The 17,176-nt window shown below is 37.9% G+C and overlaps 1 protein-coding gene across 4 annotated transcripts in view; it reads left to right on the top strand.

Moving 5' to 3' along the window:
* LOC132129649 (SLIT-ROBO Rho GTPase-activating protein 3-like) overlaps positions 1–17,176 on the top strand; it is a 41,028-nt gene continuing 23,852 nt past the window's right edge. For 2 of the 4 annotated variants that reach the window (XM_059541295.1, XM_059541292.1), the window contains exons 1-2: positions 2–261; positions 16,630–17,174. In XM_059541295.1, coding sequence (XP_059397278.1) covers positions 17,108–17,174 — 67 coding nt within the window. In that variant the 5' untranslated portion in view covers positions 2–261; positions 16,630–17,107. Of the gene's footprint in view, positions 262–16,629; positions 17,175–17,176 lie in introns of all 4 variants that reach the window. The other 2 variants (XM_059541294.1, XM_059541293.1) reach the window with 2 other exon arrangements.

Here is a 17,176-nt window from a genome sequence, read left to right as displayed (position 1 = left end):
GAGTGTGTGTGTGTGTGTGTGTGTGAACCTGAACCAAAGAAGGGAAGCTGTTTTCTGGCATGCATGTCTGTGTGTGTATGCTTCAACCTTATTTTGAATGCTCTCCCTGAGAGAGAGAGAGAGAGAGAGAGAGAGTCATGTGTGTAGAATGTGTCAGAGGGGGTGAAATCAAACTGGTTGCATGAAATCTGTGTGACTCAAACACAGTGTTCTCTGTATCCAGCAGGAGGGAAAGAGAGAGACTGAACCTACTAGAATGAGGTAAGACTTGGTTTCCTTTATTATTTATGACAATAAATTCACTGTGCAGTCTTCTCAGCATGACCGGTTGTATGTTTATGTGTTCTCACTCCTCCTGCTGACACTGACATGTTTGTGTGCGTATGACAGCGAGCATTTCTTAGATGCATGTATTATCTTTTCATTAGGATGAGTGTGTGCGCGTGGTTTTGGCTGATGCGTCCATCACATCCATGCATAGACTGCGTGCTTTTGCATACGTGACTGTTTGTGCGCATGAATACCACAAAGCTAGAGAAAGCCGCTAACTGACGGACTGCTTCCTCTTTCAGTGTGTCTCAGCATTGATTGTTATCAGGCTGTCCGTCCCACCTCTTTTCTTCATTCTTCCACCTTATCATCACCTCCCCTCCCACCTCCTCTACCTATGTGGTGTAGTCATTTGGCGGAGGGTTTCCCTCTGTCTCTCTCTCTCCCTCTTGCACAATCTCCTCTCTTTCATTTTCACACTTCTATTCAACCTTAAAGGAACAGTATTAGTTGAATTTAAAATGGTGTCCTTGTTTACTCTTCCTCATGTCCTACCCAACCTGTATGAATTGTCTGTCTTCTGTCTAACATAAAAGGAGATGTTTGGTAGAGTGTTCATGCTGCTCCTTTCCAATGAAATTGAATGGTTGTCAGGCTTTAAGTAAGAGAAAAAAGTATCCGAAAATGAGTCAATTTGCACTATATTCCCAGTCATCTGAAGTCATAATATAACTATGTGAGGAATAAACCTGCATTTATTTTGATCTTTGGAAAAATTCTTCCCCTCTACCTATCAGATCTCTTTAATGGGATTTAAATATTCAAATAGGTAATGCATAATCATAAAATACATGTTCAGTTAATAAATATTTAGTTTTACATATATTTCAATTTGTCACAAGTGGTTCTAAGACATTCGAGATCAAAATGCATTTTGCATCATTAAACCTACTTAAACATGAATTAGTTTTAATAGGAGAAATTTACCCAAAAATTAAAATTGTCATCATTTACTAACCATCATGTCATTCCAGACCTGTATGACCTTCTACTGTGGAACACAAAAGAAAATGAACTACCAAAATTTGCTATAAGTTTGATTGCAACATATAATTATTGCTGTTAATAGTGTTTATTGTCTGTTTGATATCGTCTTTAATAGATTTTTCCGTACCAGTGATAAGCTACTACTTAATATATTATAGAAACGTAATTGTCTGTAAAGCTGCTTTGCAATAATTTGTATTGTGAAAGGCGCTATACAAATAAACTTCAATTGAATTGAAGATGTTTTGATCATCGTAAATTGTTGATAAAATGAAAGTCATTGGAGTCCAAACCAAGACTGTATGGGCACTGCATGGGCAAAATAAGCACTGAGACATTTTTCTAAATATTTTATTTTGTGGTCCACAGAAGACAACATGTCATACAGGGTTGAAACAACACGAGTAAATGATTAATTCATTAATTAATTTTCATTTTTTCATTATATATAACTCTAACTAATATATAACTTTTTAACCCAATTTGGGTTGTTATTAACCCAAGGGCTGGGTAAATATAGGACAAAACCCATCTTGGGTTAAATTTACCCAGCAAATTGGGTAGTTTATTTAGCCCAGCTTAATGGGTTGATTTAACCCAGCTATGGTTTATACATTTTTACTATATTAGCCTACTAGCTTATTTTTTACTTCATACATTAAATAATGTTTACAGATTAACTTAAATCCTTTTTTTCTTAAATTTTTCTAAAATACTCCACACAACCACTGGTTTGCATGATAACATCCTTTATTCTCCTTTATTTAACATTTACAGCATTGTTTATATCGTTTTAATAGGCTATACATATTGCCCATATTTAACCTTGTTAAACAGGGAATATAAATCCCTACTATCACTACCACTCGCAAACCACACATCACACAATATAGGCAGCACAATCTTAACAACCTGCACACGGTGCCTATATCTGCTAATACACTACTTTCTTTGTCTATTGGTCTCTGGAATTGCCAGTCTGCTGTAAACAAAGCCGATTTCATTACTTCTATTATTAGTCATTCAAACCTTAATCTCATGGCCCTAACAGAGACCTGGATCAAACCAGAGGACACTGCTACACCTGCAGCACTCTCCAATAATCATTTACCAACTCCCCCCATTTGACTGGAAGAGGTGGAGGTACTGGTCTGCTCATCTCTAATAATTGGAAATGTAATCCTTTACCATCTTTGGGTATCAACAGCTCCTTTGAATTTCATTCAGTTACTGTTACCTCAACCTTTTCTGAGGATGGTACTCCCCTAGTTATGCTTGGAGATTTCAACATCCACCTAGATAAACCTCTGTATGATGATTTCCACACTCTGCTGGCCTCTTTTGATCTCAACCGAGTGTCAACTACCGCTACTCAGAAATAAGGCAACCAACTGGACCTTATTTATACGCGACACTGCTCTACTGATCATGTTCTGGTTACTCCACTGCACATGTCGGACCACTTCCTCCTCACTCTTAACCTCAGCATGGTCCCTGACACATCACTTACCCCTCCACATGTCATCTTTCGACGTAACCTACGCACACTTTCACCCTCTCGGCTATCTGCAATGGTTTCATCTTCACTTCCTTCCCCTAAACTGTTTGCATCTTTGGATGCTAACAGTGCTACTGATACTTTCTGCTCCACTCTTACATCTTGTTTAGAGACTGTTTGCCCCTTATCTTCCAGGCCAGCCCGTAACACCCCTTCTGCCCCTTGGTTATCTGATGTTCTACGCGAACACCGTTCTAAGCTTAGAGCTGCTGAAAGGGTGTGGTGCAAATCCAAAAATACTACTGACCTTAATGTGTATCAGTCATTCCTATCTTCCTTCTCTGCTAATGTCTCCACTGCTAAAATGACATACTACCATAACAAAATTAACAATTCGTTTAACTCTTGCATGCTTTTTAAAACATTTTCCTCACTTCTTTGTCCTCCTCCTCCCCCTCCTGCTTCAGCTCTAATAGCTGACGACTTTGCCACGTTTTTCATTAATAAAATTAAACACATTAGTGCACAATGTTCCACACCACAATCAGTCAAGCTCATATCACCAGCAAACATACACTCATTTACATCCTTCTCTTCACTCTCTGAGGCAGAAGTCTCAAAACTCATCCTTTCTAATCACCCTACTACTTGCCCACTTGATCCTATTCCATCTCATCTACTTCAAGCCATTTCTCCTGCAGTTGTAACTGCACTCACTCACATCATCAACACATCCCTCCACACTGGTGTTTTTCCCTCATCATTTAGACAGGCTCATATAACTCCACTACTTAAGAAACCCACCCTCAACCCATCTCTTTTAGAGAACTACAGACCAGTTTCCCTTCTTCCTTTCATTGCAAAAACACTTGAACGAGCTGTGTTCACCAAGTCTCTACATTTCTCACACACAACAACCTCTTTGACAGCAACCAATCTGGCTTCAGAAGTGGACATTCAACTGGGACTGCCTTGCTCTCAGTTGTTAAAGCTCTAAGACTGACAAGAGTGGAATCCAAATCTTCAGTACTTATCCTGCTTGATCTGTCCGCTGCTTTTGACACGGTTAACCACCAGATCCACCTATCAACTCTACTGGCAAAAGGCATCTCAGGAACCAGACTTCAATGTTTTGAGTCTTACCTATCAGATAGGTCCTTCAAAGTATCTTGGAGATGTGAGGTGTCCAAGTCACAACATCTAACTACTAGGGTGCCTCAGGGCTCAGTTCTTGGACCACTTCTCTTCTCTGTCTACATGGCATCAATAGGTTCTGTCATTCAGAAACATGGCTTTTCATATCACTGCTATGCTGATGACACTCAACTCTACCTCTCATTCCATCCTAATGATCCTATGGTAGCTATTCGCATCTCAGCTTGTCTAACAGACATTTCTTGCTGGATGATGGACCATTACCTTCAGCTCAACCTTGCCAAGACAGAACTGCTTGTGATTCCAGCAAACCCATCGTTTCATCACAATTTCACCATCAAGTTAGGCACATCAACCATAACTCCTTCAAAAACAGCTAGAAGCCTTGGAGTTATGATTGATGATCAGCTGACTTTCTCAGACCACATTGCTAAAACTGTCCGATCCTGCAGATTTGCTTTATTCAACATCAAGAAGATCAAGCCCTTTCTATCGGAACATGCTGCACAACTCCTTGTTCAAGCTCTTGTCCAGGCTGGACTATTGCAATGCCCTCTTGGCAGGTCTTCCAGCCAGTTCTATCAAACCTTTACAATTAATCCAGAATGTGGCAGCAAGATTAATTTTTAATGAGCCAAAAAGAATACACGTCACACCTCTGTTTATCAATTTGCACTGGCTTCCAGTAGCTGCTCGCATAAAATTCAAGGCATTGATGTTTGCCTACAAAACTACCACTGGCTCTGCACCCATTTACCTAAATTTGTTACTTCAGACTTATGTGCCCTCTAGAAACTTTGCGTTCTGCAAGTGGACGTCGCTTGATTGTGCCATCCCAAAGAAGCACAGTCACTTTTACGGACTTTTAAATTAAATGTTCCCTCCTGGTGGAATGACCTCCCAAACTCAATCCGAGCAGCTGAGTCCTTAGCCATCTTTAAGAATCAGCTTGAAACCCATCTCTTCCATCTTTATTTGACCCTCTAACTCTAACATTCACTATTCTAATTCTGTTCTTTAAAAAAAATCTAACTACCTTTCTAATCTTTTTGTATTCTATTTTCTTTTCATTTATTATGCAATTGTATGTGTGTGTGTGTGTGTAAAGACCTCTAACACTAGCTTGCTCTATTCTTTTTTTATTCTATCTGTTTTCTTTTTATTTATTATATTATTTAAAAGCCCATGCTACGTGTACTGTGTTAACCTAACTGTGATTTGTTATAGCACTTATATATCATTGCTCTTTTTGTTGTTTTTGATTGCTTCCACTGTCCTCATTTGTAAGTCGCTTTGGATAAAAGCGTCTGCTAAATGAATAAATGTAAATGTAAACAAACATTAAAAGTAAAAACTAAACGTTAAAAAGAAGTAATTTACATGTTATTAACCAGTCTCTGTTATTCTGTTTCCACCTAAACTGTGCTGCGTCGTGCTTGTTCTCGTGCCCGAGCTAGAGTCATGTTCGGCGGCCGGCGGGGAACTGCTCACGGCTGAGACCACCCTCCTGCGTTTCAGTTATAGCCGAAATATACTGCGACTGCCTTTTATAACCTGCCCAAAAACAAACAGTAAACAGCTCTGAGGAAATATTTTAACATCCAAAGTATTTGTATTCTGTATCTTTATGAATAAAATAGTTTATTTTATTCAAAGCATCAGGCTTTTCCATCAGGCGAAAAGACCGCAACACTCGTTAAAGGTGATTCATACCGCGCTCCATGTTGCTCTGCATAAAATTAAACGATATATTATACAACACAGTAGCGATTTTATAGATAAAATAAAATGTATACAAACCTGTATTTTACCAACGAATACATCAATTATAACTGCTCTCTCCAGAAGAAAAGCAAAATCCCCACGATAAATAACTCATCCGCTGGGTTATGTCTGACCCAAGATCTGAGTAATACAAAAACTACCCAAACATTGGGTTGTTACATTTGACCCAGGAGCTGCAGAACAACCCAAAAACTGGGTTGTTACATTTGACCCAGGAGCTGGGTAACGCAAAAACTACCCAAACACTGAAAAAATAACCCAAAAAAATTACCCAAAAGGCTCAACCCAGCATTTGGGTTAAAAAATAACCCAGGATTTTGTAGAGTGTATATTATACTGTAATTACTTCCATTTCAGTCTGCTGCTCACAAAAAATGGATGTATTGGTTAGAAGACTTGAAATGATGGTCATATGAACCACTTGCAGTGTCATTTTTGTAGTTTGACAGTAGTCATCATTCACTTTCATTTTATGGAAAAGAGAAGTGTCATCACTTTGCTAAACTTCTCCATTTGTGTTCCAATGAATAAAATAATCATACAGGTTCAGAACAACATATGAGTAAACAATTACAGAATTGTCATTTTTGAGTGAACTAACTCTTGAAAAGGCAGATATGGGGAAGCTGGGATAGATGATCCCTTAGAAAGAGGTTTTGAAGGGTAGATGTATGAGAGGGAAACCCTGGAAGATGAGCAGGGATGAAACGCAGGAGAGGAGAGATGTGCTCCTGATACCCACAGAGCATGTCATAATGTCAGACTTCAGGGGAAGTGGAGGAAAGACTACAGTGACTCAAGCTGCTTAATGTGGGATTAGAGAGATTGTTTGTTTGTGTGTGTGTGTGTGTGTGTGTGTGTGTGTGTGTGTGTGCGAGAGAGAGAGTGTGTCTGACAGTGTGTTTTTTCACACAAGCAGAAAAGGCGTGACAGTGCAGGAAAGGGAATCGTGAATATCAGATGAGCAGTCTCATCTCAGCATGACCTCTACTCAGCTCCTATTTACTGCTCTGAGCTGTCCCTCAAAGCCTTTGCTATTTCTTAAAAAGGTTATACCTCAGAAGTTGCTCTTTCCTAGCATGTGTGAGTTAAGGAAAATCTCAGTAATGTTAGTAAAGACATTTTAGAATGATTTCTGAAGGATCAAGTGACACTGAAGACTGGAGTAATGGCTGCTGAAAATTCAGCTTTGCTGATTATTGATTATTTTAAAACATAATCAAATAGAAATAAGTTATTTTGAATTGTAATAATATTTCACAAGATTACACAAATTAATGAAGCCATTAATCAAATAAATGCAGCCATTGTGAGCATAAGAGACTTACGGATCCCAACCAGTTGAATGGTAGCGTAGCCATTGTTGAGATTACTGTACCCATTCCTCTGGAGCCAAATCTGAGACACTGGGGACTTAATAACATTGCTGACTAGGAAAAAACATTGAGATGCTTCAAAGATCTCATTTGTGATATTTAATTCCTGTTGGCAGCCATCAGAGCAAAGCATATCTTAATTAAGTTACTAGTTTCAGGCAATATTTGCTAATTGCTTTTGCAGAAATACATTTTTACATAGTCCATAACATGTTCAGAATTATGCTCACTTTAATTGCTCTTGGCGCAATTATGATGATGTTTCATTATTTATTGTAGATAATGAACATTAGCTAGCAATAAGATTTGTGGACAGACACACTTCTGAAGATGAAAATGAGAGCAGGGGAGTGAGGAGTTACTGTTTCACGGATGTGGTATACCTTATCAATGGACACATCATGAGTTTCTGAACTGTTGTGTAGGTAGTGATGTTGTGGTTTACTGTTGTGTAATTTGATGTGTTGGTGTTTCCATTTTGAATGACACTTGATGTTATGTTGTACTTAATTGTGTGACTTCAGTATAGTATTATTGTCAGGAAAGAGTTTGAGGGTGCTGGTGGGAAATATAAGTTGTATGTTTTAGCCATTTTGCATCTCCAGTATCGTAGTTTAGGGTTAATACACTTTTTCAGTAGGGATGCATTAAATTGAGCAAAAGCAACAGTAACAACTTTTACATTGTATATTAAAGGTGTGATATGACGTTGCTAAAAAGATCATGTTTTTTGTGTGTAATGCAATGTGTTTGTGGTTTAAGGTTAAAAAAATCTTTATTTTGCAAATAATCTATATTATTGTTTCTCCTCTATGACCTGCTTTTCTGAAATGCGTCGATTTTTACAAAGCTCATTGGTCTGAAAAGTGAGGTGTGCTCTAATTGGCCAGCTATCCTGTGCATTGTGATTTGGCTGAATGCCTCAAGTGTGTGATGGAAATGTTCGATTTGGTGAACTGGTTCAACCCGTTCAACCGAAATAGAACGATTTGTTCGCAACCTGGACATCACTAAACGAGACGAAACCAATAAAACCCATTACTAGGGCCGTGCAAAAAATCGAATGCGATTTTCATGCACATCTCATCGGTAAAGACGCTCCTGTAATTAGAAGTATATCTCCAGCACGTGCGTTCAGATCAGGGTTGCCAGGTTTTCACAACAAATCCTGCCCAGTTGCTTCTCAAAACTAGCCCAATCGCGCTTCCAGAAGGTTGCCCAATAAAAAATTGCTTCCCAGGGTTAAAATATATGTTTTTAGCAGGGTTGCCTTGGTAAAATTCGCATTTTAGGGGCTAAATATCACGTTATTTTTATTGGGGTCGCTTTGACCCTCGGACATGAAAAACAACCACAGACTTGGCAACACCGGTTGGCATTTACTACACCGAGCTGTAATTCACTGACAATCTACACAAAATCGATGTTAAAATCGCAGGCGATTCTTTGTCGATTTTGAAAACGATTTTGTGTTAGTTGTCGGTAGACTACGGCTCTGTGTAGTAACTGCCGCTCCACCTGAACCAGTGTTGTCAAGTCTGCAATTGTTTTTCATGTCCGCGGTTTAAACCCCAATACCAATAACGTGATATTTAGCCCCTAAAATGCGAATTTTACCAGGGCAACCCTTCCAAAAAGTGTATATTTTAACCCCGGGAAGCCATTTTTATCGGGGAGCCTCCCGGAAACGCGATTGGGATAGTTTTGGACTAGTTTTAATAAGCAACTGGGCAGGATTTGTTGTGAAAACCTGGCAACCCTGATCTGAACGCACGTGCTGGAGATATACTTCTAATTACAGGAGCATCTTTACTGATGAGATGCGCTGGAAAATTGCATTCGATTTTTTGCACAGCCCTACCCATTACAAACGAGGCATTTGTTGCATCCGGTGGGGACATAATTACTGATAATATTTACTTATACTGTCTTTTCTAAAAATAAGTAACAACAGGCCTACTCTACACTGCTCAACTCAACTTTGAATCATCATTGGCAAATTATTTAAATATAAAAAATGTAACGTTACATACAGGCTGTGAGTCAAGAGCAACAGACTGTCCTTGCGATGTCGGAACTGCCCAACTTTATAGAAACAGACAGCGTTATGCAAATCTTTCCACATTTTGACATAGACACGTGGGGGTGTGTTTAAATGAGCCATTTTAGAAGAGCGTGGATGAGTCTTAGCTTTTAGAAAGAATATCTCTTTGGATTTGAGACTTTAGTATTTGCAACTTTACAGATCTTCTTTATGCACCAAGAGCTTGTAACACTTCAAAGAGAAATTAAAGATTTTAATCGCATTATATGACCCCTTTAACTAATTTTCAGATAAATGCTGTTTGAACTTTATATTCATCAAAGAATCTTGACAAATGTATAACAGTTTCCACACACAAAAAAATATTAAGCAGCACAACTGTTTTCAATATTGATAATAGGAAATGTTTCTTGAGCAGTAAATCAGAATATTAGAATGATTTCTGAAGGATCATGTGACACTGAAGACTGGAATAATATTGCTGAAATTTCAGCTTTGCATCACAGAAGCAAATTACATTTTAAAATAGAAAAGAAGAAATGTTCTAAATTAAATTGTAATAATATTTTACAATATTACTTTTTAATTTGTATATATTTTTTTAAATGCAAATTTGGTCTAAAGCATTTAAGGTGGTGTATGTAAATGTAACTCTACTAAAGCATAAAAATACCCTATGCTTGCAGATATTTAAGAAACATGCTAAGTTAACATACTTGTTTATCTGAACTAACTATGTTACAATCAGTTATTCTTCTTTTGGAAATGTGCGTTCAGGGCCAGAATGTCGGTCTCTGTTTTGGTTTGTGAAACCTGCCCATTTCCAGTTTACCCAATTGTATTTTGGCATCCTGGGTTCCCAGTTGGCGGAAAACACAGAGTGTTTCATTTAATTCATCGTCAAGTGCGCTCGTTCCTGCTGGTGTCTGAATCTGGCAACCTGAGTGTGCGTCAAGTCTGAGGAGGTGGGCTGGGTGAAAACCCCTCTCCGCTATTTTGAATTTGGATTACAATACCTAGTTTAGCCACTCAGTGTCAATCCTACATACAGCACCTTTAAGAATCTTTTCAACCCCAAACATGTGTGCACTAGTGTTTGTGCACCTTCACAGCTTATGTGCTTTGGTATTTCACACCCAAAATTCTGTTGTCATTCTGTCTCGCTGACGTGTTGTTTCAAAGCCATATGACTTCCTTTTTCCATGGAATATAAAAAGAGGTATTAGACAAAATGTTCAAGTTGCAATTTTCCATCCAGTCAAAGTAGAGGTTATGCTCCAAAAAACTCATATTTTATGAGGAAAATCTTTTGAAGCCATATTATAGCTTTGTGGGAGCATCAGACTGAAATTTGAATGATTATTAACTGAAAATGGTGCATATTTGACAGCCATGGTTATATTTATGATAAACCCCTGCTTAGACATTCAGCATATTATTGTCCGTTCCACTGAAGAAAGACAGTCATATGGGTTTGGAATGACATGAGGGTGATTAAATGAACTTGAACTTTCATAGTGGGGTTAGCTACCCTTAAATAAACATTTTGTGATGCATCACTTTCAGCCTTTAATATTTGTGCCTTTGTCTGTGTGGCGGGAGCATCACTCCATGGCAATGAGAGAACACAGCAGAGGCGGCTGTAAAAGTGTGTGTGTGTGTGTGTGTGTGTGAGGGTCCCTATGGTCCTCTGCTCTGAGAGATAAGACCAGAGCTCAGCTTCTTCCCAGCCTCCACTGGGAGCGTAAAACAGGATTGATCCCATGGATCTCCAATTCCCCTCAGCTTCTTTTAACGCGATACAGCAGACAGATCAAGTTTAAATAGGCACATTCACTCAGTCAGGACACCGGAGTGGTTTCGCGCAGGCATTTCACTGCTGGATCAATACATGTACTTTGGTTGCGTATGTGTAGCCAGCAATATACTGTATAAATACATATATTTAAAAATAGGATTCACCACCACCATTATGTTGAATTGTGATTGCTAAGTGGATTATGCAATTAGATGAGTGAACACCATGTGGGGTTTTATTTATAGAAATGCAAATAGATCACAGTTAAAATGTTTGAATCTTTTCTATAAAATAAGAAGCTACTGCCAAGAGTATATATATCAAAAACGCACTGACACTCAGCAGTGCTGGCATACACTAATGCAATAGAATTCAACCCCATAGTGCACAAATCCGATTCAACTCTTGTGAATCAATAATAGCATTATCATAATGAAGTCTCTGCTGGGTTCTGATTGGCTTGCTGCAGCTTTTGACCTCTAAACAGTCAAATGAAGGAAGTGAAGACCAGACTGCCACGACTGCTCAATGACTAAGAGTGCACGATGTGCCTTTTGCATATAATCATTTGACAAGAAAATGTGTTGCTAAACTATTAGTATTATGGGTATGCAATAACTGTTTGTTTATTTGTTACATGAAAAGCTTTGTGCTTATGTGACAGGGTTGAAAAAAATCTGGTCAATTTTTTTTACAAAGAAACATTTTGAAGTAGAAAGACTGAAATGGTATTTTCTTGTAAAATGTACTCCAATGATCTATGTTTTATTTACAACTTCATAAAATTATTTTTACAGTTTTTAATTTGTCATATCTATATAGCATCCAAAGGCCTAAAACAGGGTTTCCCAAACTTGAATTCATGAGCTAACCACAAGGGGTTTGAGAGCTGATCAAAATCGAATAATTCTGTAAATCTTAATTTACAATTCAAAATAAATAAATAATTGTAAAATAATAGCAATCAAAATAATGCAAAATAATTTGTTTACTTGCATGTCATGCGAGCATTAAACAACATCAGAGAACCGTGAACATACAAATGTGTTGATAAATTGTTGAAATATGAACTTAAAATCTCAAGAGGTCAGGCTTCAAAAGTTTGGGAATCCCTGACCTAAAATTAAATTCAATTAAATTAAAGTTTATTTGTATAGCGCTTTTTACAATACAAATCGTTACAAAGCAACTTTACAGAAAATTACGTTTCTACAATATTTAGTAGTAGCTTATAAGTGGTGACTGTAAGTTTGTGCACGTATGACAGGATTTTTCAGAAAAATTAATACAAGACGTAGTCAGCCAGACGATGAACATTATTAACAGCAATTATTATATGATGCAGCCACACTTGTAGCAATATTTGTTAGTTCTGTTTGTTGATTCAGGGTTAGCATCATCTGGGGTCCTCTGAGGGTCAGCATCATCTCTTCTCAGGTGTTCTGGTTCCAGACTGGAGCTTGTGTAAATCCTAATTACAAAACAGAGAAACAAATAGAGACTTCATTAGTATAGTTGCTTTTCCAACCAAGTGAAATTAATTAGTTTCAGGGGCGTCATGCATTCATGATTTTTGAGGGGGTACATTTTTTTTGGGGGGGGAGGGGGGGGGGGGTATAAGTCATTCTACGAAAGCACTGTATAACTGATATAGGCTTATTTTTTTATTACTTTTTTTCCTTTTTATTCAAAACAATTCCAAACATGCTTAATATATCAGGAAATATCTCGTTTCTCAAATATGTGTAGGTAAACGCGTTTTGCACCTTTGTAGATTGCTATTTGATCAATATATGGAAATGTAGTGTAATCTATTAACTACACATAAAAACCTGACTTTTTACTTAAGTGCCATATCATGCCATAAAATATTTTTAATACGACTGAATTTACATTTAATGTAAATTTTAATAACAATATTGTAAGATACTTATTTTAACACTTTCATTTTACAGAGAGTAAAGAACATTTACATTATCAAAAAACATTTTCATTCAGTCTAGCCAGAGTTCAGGCACTCTCAAAAACTCCCATTAAAATTACTGAAGCACTTTACATTATGAAACGAATATCTTACTTACATTCGTACGCACATCTGCACTTTTTGTTGTTTCTGATGAGAGAATTCGCTAAATAATTCAGTCAGCGAGCAAGTGAACAAAACACTGCGTTTCAGTGATGACTCTTCTGGACGTCTCTGATTGGCCATTGCATCCATAAGCGCAACAGAATAGTTTCTGATTGGTTATCATGAAGCGTTGTACGAACGCGTCTGTCTCTGGCTCAGCGCCAGCCAGCGAACGCAGATTTGAATTTAGCAGCTGATGCTGTGCACTGAACGATCTAATCACACCGCTGTGATTGTATCAAATATATAAAAAATATTATTCTGCAATTTTTTTTTTTTCGTTTGGAAGCTGCATTTAAAATCCACTTGGCTCAGAAATCTGAGGGGGCACGTGCCCCCTCACTTCGAATGGGCACGACGCCTCTGATTAGTTTAACCCAAGCTAAAGAATAAGAATGTGCATTTGATCAGATGCAACTACAGTCACAATTTGAGAGATGCATTATTCAAATGCTTGGCGAAAGAGATGCGTTTTTAATCTAGATTTAAACAGAGGGAGTGTGTCTGAACCCCCGAACATTATCAGGAAGGCTATTCCAGAGTTTGGGAGCCAAATGTGAAAAAGCTCTACCTCCTTTAGTGGACTTTGCTATATTAGGAACTACCAAACATCCAGTGTTTTGTGACCTTAGGGAGCATGGATTGTAATGTGGCAGAAAGCTAGTTAGGTACGCAGGAGCTAAACCATTTAGGGCTTTATAGGTAAGTAATGATAATTTGTAACTGATACGGAACTTAATAGGTAGCCAGTGCAGAGACTGTAAAATTGGGGTAATATGATCATATTTTCTTGACCTGGTAAGAACTCTAGCTGCTGCATTTTGTACTACCTGTAGCTTGTTTATTGAAGATGCAGGACATCCACCTAGCAGTGCGTTACAATAGTCCAGTCTAGAGGTCAAGAATGCATGAACTAGCTTTTGTGCATCAGAAACAGATAACATGTTTCGTAGCTTGGCAATGTTTCTAAGATGGAAGAATGCAGTTTTTGTAATATGGGAAATATGATTTTCAAAAGACAAGTTGCTGTCTAATATAACACCCAGATTTCTGACTATAGAGGAAGTAACAGTACATCCGTCTAGTTGCAAATTGTAATCTACAAGATTCTGTGTACTGTTTTTTGGTCCAATAATTAATATCTCTGTCTTATCTGAATTTAATAGGAGAAAATTATTGGTCATCCAATCTTTTACATTTTTAACACACTCTGTTAGCTTAGATAATTTAGAAGTTTCATCTGGTCTCGTTGAGATATATAGCGGAGTATCATCAGCATAACAGTGGAAGCTAATTCCGTATTTTCTAATAATATTACCAAGGGGCAACATGTATATTAAAAATAGAAGAGAACCTAGGACGGATCCTTGTGGCACTCCATATTTTACTGGTGATAAATGAGATGACTCCCCATTTAAATAAACAAAATGGTAGCGATCGGACAGGTAGGATCTAAGCCATCTTAGAGCCTGCCCTTGAATACCTGTATAGTTTTGTAATCGATCTATGAGTATGTCATGATCTATGGTGTCGAACGCAGCACTAAGATCAAGTAAAACTAGCAATGAGATGCAGCCTTGATCTGACGCAAGAAGCAGGTCATTTGTAATTTTAACAAGTGCAGTTTCTGTGCTATGGTAAGGCCTGAAACCTGACTGAAATTCTTCATGCAGATAATTTTATTTGCAGAAAGGAGCTCAATTGAGCAGACACAACTTTTTCAAAAATTGTAGACATAAATGGAAGATTTGAAATAGGCCTATAATTTGCCAGTACACTAGGATCTAGTTTTGGTTTCTTAATAAGAAGCTTAATAACCGCCAGCTTAAATGGTTTTTGGACGTGACCTAAAGATAACGACGAGTTAATAATATTGAGAAGCGGTTCTTCGGCTACAGGTAACAACTCTTTCAGTAATTTAGTGGGTACAGGATCTAATAAACATGTTGTTGGTTTAGATGCAGTGATAAGTTTATTTAGCTCTTCCTGTCCTATATTTGTAAAGCACTGCAGTTTATCTTTGGGTGCGATGGATGAAACTGAAGTGTTAGACGCTGTAGAATCTACATTCGCTATTGTATTTCTAATGTTATCTATTTTATCAGTGCAGAAATTCATAAAGTCATTACTATTTAACGTTGGTGGAATATTTGAATCAGGTGGCGTCTGCTAATTTGTTAATTTAGCCACTGTGCTAAATAAAAACCTTGGATTGTTTTGGTTATTTTCAATGAGTTTGTGGATATGCTCAACCCTGGCAGTTTTTAGAGCCTGTCTATAGCTGGACATACTGTTTTTCCATGCAATTCTAAAAACGTCCAAGTTAGTTTTTCTCCATTTGCGTTCAAGACTACAAGTTTCTTTCTTGAGAGAGTGAGTATTACTGTTATACCATGGCACAGTACATTTTTCTTTAACCTTTTTCAATTTGATGGGGGCAACAGCTTCTAATGTATTAGAGAAAATAGTGCCCATGTTGCCAGTCATTTCGTCTAGTTAAAACATATATGCATACCATTGACAAAATATCTAAGTGCATACATGAGACAAACTACTATGATAAGAAACCTCTTTATTTGTATGTAAATGTTTGTGCATTAGCTCATAATGTGCAGAACATTTCTGTGTGTGTTTCTCAGGTGACTCACCATACATGTGTGCTACCTTAAATTCTTAATGCACTGCTAGAGCAGCACTCTCTGATCTGACTATGATAATGTGTGTTTGTGCGGAAAGCCATGATGACTCAGGTCCCTCCACCCTCTCACAAGACCAACGGCCATCACTGGCGCAACTCATAGAAACTCTAGCGCAGTTCAGAATGAAACGTCCTAGAATGAACAAAAAGTGAGAGCTTCTAAAAATTCCTCCCTTCCCTGTCTGATGCGTTTAAGGCCTTTAACTTGAGTTATTAGCTCATGCTTTAGAGCAGTGATTCTCAGCTGGTGGGTTGGGACTAAAAATTGGGTCACAGGTTTGTCTGATTGGATTGCAGGCAGCGTTGAAGATGCATAATGTAAATAATAAAATGCAGGTATATAATTGTTCATAGTTAGGATAGCAATATAAACAGACTTCCTTAAAAGGAAGAACGAAACCGTTCTTATATTGTTTGTTGTTGATATCAAAGACTATCTGTCACTTGGTGGAAGGCGCAAAACCATAAAGAAAACCATGTCGAGAACTTGAGAAGTTTGTTTTTAGAAGTAGTACAAAGTGTGGATATTTAATTTAGGATTGACTGGGTGTCTTGATGTGAGAATCTTTCTGAATCACACACACACACACACACACCAAAGAAGACAAACAGGATGTGGGCAGGTGTACTCTATTCGCTTAACGTTTTTGTCTTCTGGAAGTGCCAGAGACACGTCATTCTGAAGTAACATTTTTTCAATCTCTCTTCCTCTCCTGTCACTTTTAACTTGTATTTACTTCCATATAGCATTTACGGTTTGTTTCTGTCTTGTACTTTGTCAGTCATCCACACCAAAATCTTCTTCCTGTGTCTCTCTCTGTGTTTTCCAGGAAAGGGCAATCACGTGTAACCACAGTCTCAGAAAATAGAAAACTAGAAAACTATCAGACCCCTGCAACATTCTCAGCTTTGAAAACGAACCTTTAAATGCACAAGCTCAGTGCTGAGAGAGAACTGCTTGGATTGGAACTCCCTCCGTGTTCACAAACACTCACACACACAAACACACACGTGCACACAGAGACTTCCCTGTTCCGTTTCTGCTAAGAGCACAGATTGAAAGACTGAAAAGGCTTTCCTTTAATAACCTAGTATGAACTCCAGACCGAACGTGGCAAGCCTTTCTTAGCTATAATGGAAATATAGCTCATTTTGCAAAATATAAACAACAAATCTTTGAAACTTGAATTAGTGTAGTTTTTTTTATTTATTTATTTTTTCGTGAAGAGGAACGAAGCTTGTGTGTGATCATCTCAGACTGTGAGTCACTCTGAACAAGTCAGGAGCGCTACACCAACGAAGGAGGACATGGCATCGCATGGAAAACTTAGAAAGGAAAAGGGGAGCCTGGCGGAGTATGAGACACAAATCAAAGGT

The sequence above is a fragment of the Carassius carassius genome, chromosome 46, assembly GCF_963082965.1.
Source record: "Carassius carassius chromosome 46, fCarCar2.1, whole genome shotgun sequence".
In the NCBI taxonomy this organism is placed as follows: Eukaryota; Metazoa; Chordata; class Actinopteri; order Cypriniformes; family Cyprinidae; genus Carassius; species Carassius carassius.
The sequence above is the reverse complement of the archived record's forward strand: the minus strand, read 5'-3'. Positions and strand labels throughout refer to the sequence as shown.